The 10,224-nt window shown below is 34.7% G+C and overlaps 1 protein-coding gene across 1 annotated transcript; it reads right to left on the reverse strand.

Moving 5' to 3' along the window:
* LOC129887410 (succinate dehydrogenase [ubiquinone] iron-sulfur subunit 3, mitochondrial) lies at nt 1-9,762 on the reverse strand. The gene is made up of 4 exons (XM_055962502.1): nt 9,502-9,762; nt 1,673-1,911; nt 374-583; nt 1-273 (listed from the first exon to the last, which is right to left on the reverse strand). The coding sequence occupies exons 1-4, from the start codon at nt 9,760-9,762 to the stop codon at nt 72-74; spliced, it is 912 nt and encodes a 303-aa protein (XP_055818477.1). The 3' UTR covers nt 1-71.
* Between the last annotated feature and the right edge of the window lie 462 nt (nt 9,763-10,224).

Below are 10,224 nucleotides of genomic sequence, written 5' to 3' on the forward strand. Positions count from 1 at the left end.
CTTATTACCTATAAACTGTAAAATTCCAGTTTTAGACCATCACCAAAAAAAGGAATACGTAACATCTTTGTTTAATGTCTAGTCTTCATATTATTGCTTAGAGTCTCCACTGGTATCTCAGTTAAGTGCCTAGTCTTCATCTTGCTTATGGCATCAGAAGGTCTAAGGCTCTTGGGGCAACATGCTGTGCAATTTCCTATAGCCCTGCATCGATATAAACGCCTTTCGTCCTCCGTTATTGCCTGCAATCTCTCATTTCCAAAATCATCTCGACTGGAAAATAATAAGAGAAACATTGGTCAAACAACTTACAAGTAATTGAGAGCAAAATTATGAAGCCATTTTTCGGTATATTTTAATTTCAAGAATTAACCTGTCCGAGATCCATCGATAGGTATTGATCAAAGCCGCAGGTCCAAGGAACTCCTCAGGATTCCACCAATAAGAAGGGCAAGAAGAGCTGCAACAAGCGCATAATATACATTCGTATAGGCCATCAAGCTTCTTCCTCTCTTCTGGAGTTTGCCTATACTCTTTCCCGTCTGGCGGGGGTTTTCGTGTCTTTAGCCATGGTTCAATGGATCTGCATAATCAGAAACACAACTCCCAACATATAATTCATTTTTTTGATCGTAAGCTATATACTCAATACAAAAAGAATATCCAAAACATGCACACAAAATAAGATCGATCACTCGTCTGATCCTAAATTCACCACTCTGTTGTTGGTGTGAAAGGTTAAAAACACATTCATATATAGTGCAACTTTCATAAACTTAACTTGATAAACTTAGGGCGGGTCTTGTTAACACCGCCTACACCGGTTCAATTCATTCAATATTTTCCAACCAAGTTGAGTTTGCCACCCGCGGTGTAATTTGTACACAGGTTTCCTATTTCCTCTTGATTGGTTAGACTAAATATTTGAAAAGAGTACTTTTTATGAAATAAGTAGAGCATTGTACACCCGCCTCTCATGGTACACTTTACTTTTGTAAGTACGTATCAACAAAATGAAAAGCAAACAGAGTATCGTCATATATCGACATTTGATGGGAAATTAGAAATGATGATCTGGAAGGGCGGAAAAGGGAAGAGGGTGATCTAATATGATAATTTGGGAGAGGGGATTTGATATGATGACTCTTCAATTTACTTTTTCTTCTAAATGTTCTTGGTGATCCTCTTAAGTGGTTCTAAACCCAATTGATATTGTTTTTTGTAATGTGTTTTTTATATTTTTACTTTCTATACATACTTTCTTGAGTTAATAGCTAAGGTTATGCTTTTTAGTTCATTCTCAACCTTCTCCAACTAAAACAAATGGTTTCCACTCAGTAATAACCAAACACTAGGTAAGAAAACTACTCGTGTTTCTGGAAAATATTTTCATTCATACCAAACACCTCCCTCAAACTCAAGTAATTTTCAGCAGTGACGACTAATTCTAAGATTAGACTAATTAAGTTGTCAATATGTCCTAATATGAAAAATTCAAGTAGTACTCTGATCGACTGCCACAAATCTTGAGTAATTATAAACTAATGTGATAATTTCTAACATCCATGTCAATCATATGTCTAACATCGATACAATTAACTGATGCACAAATATTTAATCAAGATTAAATAAGTTGATCGATAAAATGAGAGAAGGAGATGAAGGAAATTACTTATACTGCTGATAGAAATCAGTGAGATCGACGACCAAATCTTTGATGACAAATAAGTGAGGAAGAGGAGTGATGGTAATTGGCCTGCTAGTATCTGTATCAATAGGCTTGAGGCATGCTACTGTATTAACACCATTTATGTTCATCGCGCATGATCCACATATCCCTTCTCTACATGATCTCCTGTAAGTCAAACTTGAATCTACCTCTCCTTTTATCTTTTGCAATGCATCTAGAACCTACAAAGAACAAAATTTAAATTAACTAAATTGACTACTCTTTTCAAGGGAATTTAGTTTTTTTCCTAAAATTTAGCGCGCGGGGCGAAAATTTCTATTGCATAATAATTAACCACTAGCCAACTTGGAAGGCCAATTAAGAACTAGATTTGTGTGAAATTGGGCGTAAATCATGTTTGTCTGGCAACTAATTACCAGGACAATATGAAATTTGGTGTGATTGAAGGATGCAGTTACACTCTTCAATTATCAACAGGAGGTAATTGACTAAATATTACTCCTCTAGTCCATATTAAGTGAATTGTTGAGACTTTTTTTGTATTTTAAAAAAAATGAATTGTTTAAAATTCAAGAGAATTGTTGGAATTTCCCCTTATCATCCAGGCAAGGCTAATGTGGTAGCGGATGCCTTGAGTCGGAAAGCACCTAGCATGGGTAGTTTAGCCTTCTTAAAGAGGAGGAGAGGCCTTTGACTTTGGAGGTTCAGTCATTGGCTAGGCAGTTGGTCGGACTTGATAGTTCTACACCTCATAGCATTTTAGACTTTGTGGAGGCTAGGTCTACCTTCATGGATCAGATTCGTAGCCATTAATTTGATGATGACAAATTGAGGACTATTCAGGACAAAGTGTTGAGAGGAAAAGCTAAATCAACTTCTCTTGATCCAAAGGAAGTTTTGAGGATTAGCAGTCGTATTTGTGTGCCCAAGGTTAGTGATTGGGTGCCTATGATAATGGAGGAGGCTAATCGTTCCAAGTATTATATTTACTAGGGGATGGAAAATATGTTTCATGACTTGAAACAACACTATTGGTGGTGTGGCATAAAGAGAGACATTGTTAATTTTATGGCTAAGTGTTTAAATTGTCAGCAAGTGAATATGAGCATCAGAAATCGGGTGGTCCTATGCAAAAGATGCCCATTCCCGAGTGTAAGTGGAAGTGCATTACCATAGACTTCCTAACGGGGTTGCCCTTCACTTTGGGTAAGCATGATTTAGTTTGGGTGATTGTGGATCGATTGACCAAATCGACTCATTTCATTCTAGTGAAGACTAGCTAAAATGTGAAACAATTGGCTAGGATCTACATCCGTGAAATTGTTCGCTTACGTGGAGTACCTATTTTTATTGTGTCTGATAGAGGTACGCAGTTTACCTCTCACTTCCAGAGTTCTCTACAGGAGCAGATGGGTACCAAGCTTGAGATGAGTACAATTTTTCATCCTTAGACCGATGGTCAGTCGGAGCAGATTATTCAGGTACTTGAGGACATGCTCCGAGCTTGTGTCATGGACTTTGGTAGTCATTGGTATCAATTTCTTCCTCTTGCAGAATTTGCATATAAAAATAGTTACCACTCCAGTATTCAAATGGCGTCGTTCAAGGCCTTATATGGGAGGAGTTGTAGATCGCCTGTGGGATGGTTTGATTCCTTTGGAATACGACCATGGGTACCGATTTGTTGAGAGATGCCATGGATAGGGTGAAGTTGATTCAGCAGCGCCTTGTGGCTGCCAGAGTAGGTAAAAGAGTTAGGTGGACAGGCGTGTTCGTGATGCATCATTTTCTATTGGTGAGCGAGTATTGCTCAAGGTGTCACCCACTAGGGGTGTGATGAGATTTTAGAGGAAAGGGAAGCTCAGTTTGAGGTTTCCTGTTGAGGTGTTAGAGAAGTATGGGGAGGTGGTCTATATATTGACCTTACCTCCAAACCTTTGAGTTGCTCACTTTGTGTTTCATGTATTGATGCTTAAGTGATACCAGTATGATGACTCTAATGTGATTCAGTGGGACTCGATTGCTTTGGATCAGAACTTTTCATTTGAGGAGGAGCCTCTCGCTATATTGGATAGGCAGACTAGACAATTGAGATCAAAACATATTGATTCAATGAAAGTGCAGTGAAGGCACCAGCCTATTCAGAGGCTTATATGGGAGGTGGAGTTTGATATGCATCATAGATATCCTCAGCTTTTTTCCCCTATAAGTACTTTACTTTACTTTCCGATCGATGACGAATGTGTGCTTTAATAGTGGATAATGTAATACCCCTATCCTTGAGAAATTGCTTTTTTATGAGCAATGTCCATTATGCCCTTTCCTGTAGCATTTTCATACTTTATTAGTGATATGGGGATGATTGGCACGACTCCTGATGCAATTGGGTATGATTTTAGCGATTTGAGACCTTGATTGAAAAGTGTTATTGAAATGATTGACTTTGGTCAATGTTTTGAGATTCGAGCATCAGATGAAAATTTTGCCAGTTCCGTTTCATCCGGAACTTGAGTTTGATCTAGTAGAGTGTTACTTGGAGCCCCAGAACCTTATTTTTCATTTTAAAAATTTAGGCCAAAAGTTGAGTTTTAGGCCTAAAAGGAGTTCGGAAGGGTAATTTCTTCATAACGATTTTTTTCCAGAAATATAATGATTTTATTAAATTCGAAATGTTGAATTCAGTGAGATGGCATATCTGATTTATTTTTATCGGATCCTAAACGATCTCCAAGGGTCCGTTCAGAGACTTTCATAAGTTTGGACTGCTGTCTTGCATATCGGATCCTAAACGATCTCCAAGGGTCCGTTCAGAGACTTTCATAAGTTTGGACTGCTATCTGGTGCAAGACCCTTTCTTCTCCGTGATTGCAGAGGTCAGGCCCCCTTTCGCGGAGGTCCTCTAATCTGTGCTTCACATTGCGACTTGAGGCTTGCGTTCATGATGAAGGATCTCTTCGTGGTCCACGTTCGCAACACTGTTCACCATATTTGCGGAGAGTCACCTCAATGTGCTCAGCGTTCGTGGAGTTAAGTGTCCGCGCTCGCGGAGAACAGAAAGATGCCTATATAATGTTAAGTTGGGTTTCTTCCCACTTTTCTCCATTTCACCATTTTTACTCGTATGGGGTCTTTGGGAGAAGGAATTTTTGAGCTATTTCTCGGGAAATCTTGTTTGGGTTTTAACTATTTCTTATCAATTTCTCCAAATTTTGTCTTCTAAAATCATTCAAAATCTATGATTTTAAATGAGTTTTGTGGATTTTTCTCCCAAATTTCAAATTTGATTTTCTTGGATTTCTAGTCTATTTCTTGATAAATTTTAATGGATTTTTCAACCACAACCCCTCCCCTCTTGATATGTAAACATGATTTTGAAAAAAAATAATCAGAATTGCCCTTTTTGTTTTTGAAGTGATTTTTGGACTATTTTGACCTCGATTCTTTAACCTTGCAATATGGGTATCATTAGAATCCTTTTTATGATTTCTTTCCATTTTTGATAGTGGAAAATCGTTTATGATTCGGTGTTCGTGAGTTGAGCCCCAATTGGATTCGTGCAAAGTTTCAGCCTTTGAGGTAGGTTTGGCTATTTTTCTTTGAGACTGAGATTGAATAATTAATCATTCGTATGTTATAGACTTTGGGATAGGATCGTAGTATGATTTGGGAGTGTTAATTTTATTTTGATGCCTATGTGGGGGCTAATATATATATATATATATATATATATATATATATATATATATATATATATATATATATATATATTGTGATGCCCCCGTGGGGGCTTATTTTCTATATTATTTTTTTTGAGAGCATGTGATTCATGATTTACCTATGAAAGAGGCTTGAGGAGACTATTTGACTTGTAATGCCCGCTTAAGGAATTGAGTTGGGGGTTTTGAGCATACTTGAGTACCAAAATATTTTCAAAAAGGGTGAAGTTTTGAGAACTTTGAATCTTATTTTACATGTTGAGTTGAATATTGCCTCCATAATATATGTGTTGTGATGGAATCATCCTCAAACAGCATATCATTGATCATGGAAAGTTGAGAACTGTGAAAATTCTTTTTGAGAAAGAAAATGTGACATCTTTTTATATCCTTGACCACGAACTAAATGACAAGTTGATGAGATATTGAGATTGTGATTTGGTATATGGACTGTGAGTTCCCCATGGGTCCTTGTCTGGAAGTCTTAGATGGACATGCATATACGACAATTTATTCGACAACCTTGATTCCACCGTACTACCACATCATTACATCATCTCATTGCATTACATTGATATTTGGATTACTTGACTAATATGATTATTGTGATATTGAATTGTCCCTATGTGTTTACTTTACTCGCGTCGTGCTATATAAATTTGCGACACCAATGCCGGAATGAGACTTTTCGATATGCAGGTGGAAGCGTTCCTTATTTTATTGTATAAGCTTTATTAATTTCTTATACTCAGTCGGTCTAACCTAGTGTGTATTGTACTCACCCCTACTTTTGTGTCCCTTTTGATACAGATTCTAGTCAGGGTATCCCGCTTGGTAGATGATCCTTCCGGCGGATACCATATCGTTCAGATTAGTGGTGATATCCTAGGATCCGAATCGCCATTAGTTCTATCTTTTACTTTTCAATCTTTATTACTACTCAAAGGCTTATGATGTATATTAGAATCAACCTTCGTATTAGATGCTCTTTATATCTATGACACCTGATTTTGGAATGTATTTTCTTCGTGTCTTTCTTTTCGTTTATTTTGTGGCCTGACTTCCCCTTTGGGAGTCTCGTATGAGTTTACTGTTAGGCTAACACAGTTTGGAGTTTTGGGTGGTGCTATCATGACCTTAGTTTTTTGGTCTTTATTACTACTCAGAGACTTATGATTTATATTAGACTTGACCTTCGTATTAGGTGTTCTTTATGTATATGACACTTGATTTTGGGATGTATTTTCTTTTCGTTTATTTTGTGATCTGACTTTCTCTTTGGGAGACTCGTTTGAGTTTAATGTTAGGCTTACACACCAGGTTTGGAGTTTGGGATGTGTGTCATCATGACCTAAATTTTTGAATCGTGACAATCATATCCCAACAATTCACTTAATAATTCACTTAATAAGGACTATGGACTTTAGGAAATACCAAGTTATATATTTTTCTGTCAAATATATTACTACCATCCTTTTTGCACTATTTCTCTTCCATTTCTCATTTTCCAAATAATTTTGGAGCTTCTCAGAATTTTGTTTCTTCCCTTTTCTTCTTCTTTGTTTTTCCAAGTTGTTAAAACATCATTTCTTATTTTAGTAGCTTTATTTTCTATTCATTAATTTTAAATGTTTATTATCAAGAAATACTTTTTAAACTCATATCTATCTTTTGTTATTTAAAAAGGTGCACCAAACCATAATTTTCATATGAGTTGATAAATAAAACTTGAATTCATAATTGAAATCTTTATTAAATATTTTAGAAGATATATTCAAGATTTTGACTTTTTTTTTATGATATAGGCTACCAATTAAGTACTTTTATTTTGAAGGAAAATATGTAACTTAAATACTTAGCTAGTTAATTTTAAATAATATGTAATATTTCTTTTAAGATGCATTTGTCATACATTAAATTTGTCTTCATCTAAAAGGAGTTGATAATTTTTATTCTTAAAATAAAAAAAATATTTGACAAGATAAGTAGACTTATTTAACCAAACATCACACTCATGTTATTATATTATGACCCAATTTTTTTTTTAATAATTATTGTAGTGTGATTATTCCCTCTAATCACTTTACATGTTTATTATTCCCAAATTATATTTACTTGTCACTTTCAAGATATCACAAATTTTTATTTGTTTTTTCATGTTTCGCCTTTAATATTAATTATTTATTCTCCAATCATTTTCCAAGAGCTAATACTAAACATCAACTAATTACATCACCTACTAATTGCACCATAGCTCCCAAATAAACCTTAAGGACATGTTTGGAAACCATCTTATAATTGAATTTGGATGTAATTATACATGTTTGGCACATTTTTCTTACCAAACAACCGATTAGCATGTAATTGAGGGGAGTAAATTCACTTCAATTCTACAAGAGAGTTGAGAATTGCTAGTAATTAGTGGTATAATTAGAAAGTTATTTTACAATTTATTTCTCTTTTTTTTTCACTTTTAATTTACAACTTTTAAATTTATTTTAATTTTTTTACTTTAATTTTTTACTTATAATTTATTTTATTTTATTTTTTGCAAATATATAACTCTTTTTCCATTTTTTATTTTTATTTCCTTAGTTTTCTTCCAGCATTTATTTAATGTGTTTCCATATAATTTCTCCTTTTTTTTAAATTACACGACCTCCTAATATTAGAAAGAATGAGCCATCTACAAATTTGGCTTATAATTAGGGATGTCATAAAGTCGCATCACTGTTATAGACAAACTTGACTTATACCGAGTGATGTTAGAATTGCTAATCATTTAAAATGATACTTATGTGAAAATTATAAATCAAATCTTTTACAATATTGGTTACAAATCTATATGTAATAATACTATATTTTAAAAAGTAATACATGTAATAGTTATTTATAGAGAAAATCTAGCAATATTCTTTATATAGAAACATATTTATCAATCGCCGAAGTATAAAAGATCTTACTATGCAATTATAGTTGTGCAATGAACCGTTAGGTTTGTAATTACAATTTAAGTAAGCTATGACAAACCGAGGCGGAGCCGAGCCACCTGGTTCATCTGAATCCCTCGACGAAAAATTATAATATTTATACATATTAAATAGTATCAATTTCGAGCTCATCGATTATTGTGGGATGCAATGGACTCTATTCAGAAGACTGTCCTCATACGTGTAAGATTAGATCGGGGTTTCACTCCTTGACTCCCTATTGAAAGATTTGAATCAAAACGGAGTAGCGGGTGAAGCCTATAAAGATGATTTCAAAAAAATGGGCTTCATTTTTTAAGCTTCTTATTACCTGTAGGAATCCCACTGCCAAATTAACTAAATAAAAGTGTTCCCTCTCAGATATCTAAATTTTTTAGAGCTGGTTAGATGCGTAGAACAGAGGAATCGTAGTACCTGAAAAATCGTAAACAAGCTAGCTGGGTCTGCCATTAATTAATTAATTTTCTTAGGAAGGAGGAAGATCAATTGATTTTTCATTATTTAATAAGAAAGATGGCAAGTCCTACCGTTGCTTGGAGTATCTAAGGTAAGTGCGACAACACTCTGGCTTCATGAACCTAATTTTTAGGGGCTCATGAGCTTGGTCTTACTTCACCGTCGAGAAAGGCCGCCGAGAAAGAAAAGAAGACTTCCATCTCCGTTCAAACTATCTGAGATAGATGGCCAAAATAGACTTTCAAGGATAATGATTTGCCAAAGGAATAGAAGAGTTCCCCTAATCTGGAGTCTCTTTGCTCTCTTACCCCGTCCGAACAAAGAGCTTCCAGTCATGTCCGCCCCAGACATCTGCAACGTCCTCATTTGATATTCTAATATGGGAGAACAGGATTTCGACTATCTGATCGTTTTTATGGATATCGATATGAATAATTTTTTAATGGGTATATATAGAGTAGATGTTGAATCTATCGATTAATTCGTGTATTTATTTTTTTTAATTTTGAATTCATTTAGTAAAAATTCTGACACTGCCATTAAAAAACATGACAAACATTACGTACAAAGAAAATTTGACCTACGTTTTAACCCGATCGAGACAAACGACTAGAAAAATGACACAAGAAGAAGTTAGAATAACACATACCATGGGGCCACATGTAGGAAGTTGAAGAAAGAATGATTGAAGAAATGGCTTTTGGTTTGGATTATGAGGGCTCCATCTATAGATTCTGAATTCCTTAGATTTATCATCACCTTTTTTGAGGTTCCCAACAGACTCCACAACTTCTTCTCCATGTTGTTGTCCAATTGGATGACCTTCAAGAATAGGGAACCTAGAGTAGTACTCCTTTGTCCAACGCCCCAATAATTTCTTCATCCCTTCTCTTATCAAATTTCTTGACATTTTTCCCTCCTTTGAAGCACACTCTTACATGCTCTGAGGCTGTTCTTATATGAGACAAAAGAAATTTATACACTTGCATCAGTGCATGCATGCACGGAATTAAATGGATAATTATACAAGAGACACCTGGTTCCACGTGTCAAAGCTTCACTGTCATTTTTTGTAGCTTGATGGTGGTTCAATTCATAACGCAACTTGAGCGGTTCTTGCTTATAAAATTTAAGGCATATATCGTAGCCTCTTAATTTTTGGGGCCTTCAGAGTTTTTATCAATAATAAATTATATTTATTTAATATAAAAAATAATTAAAAATAAAATTAAAAAAATTATATTATCTTATTCTCCTTAACTTTATTCAAATATATCAAGAAAATATTATTTTGTTTTCTTATATTCTCTTTGCTAGTACTCACATTATTTTATTTTTAAAAAACTTCTTTTGCACTCTCTTTCTTCAAATC

Source organism: Solanum dulcamara, chromosome 1 (genome assembly GCF_947179165.1).
Source record: "Solanum dulcamara chromosome 1, daSolDulc1.2, whole genome shotgun sequence".
Classification (NCBI taxonomy): Eukaryota; Viridiplantae; Streptophyta; class Magnoliopsida; order Solanales; family Solanaceae; genus Solanum; species Solanum dulcamara.

Coding starts and splice junctions, on each gene's coding strand:
- LOC129887410 (XM_055962502.1), bottom strand. CDS start 9,762: ATGTCAAGAAATTTGATAAGAGAAGGGATGAAGAAATTATTGGGGCGT. Junction 1,912..9,501: donor TTCCTACATGTGGCCCCATG/GTATGTGTTATT, acceptor TGTTCTTTGTAG/GTTCTAGATGCATTGCAAAA. Junction 274..373: donor TATCGATGGATCTCGGACAG/GTTAATTCTTGA, acceptor ATTATTTTCCAG/TCGAGATGATTTTGGAAATG.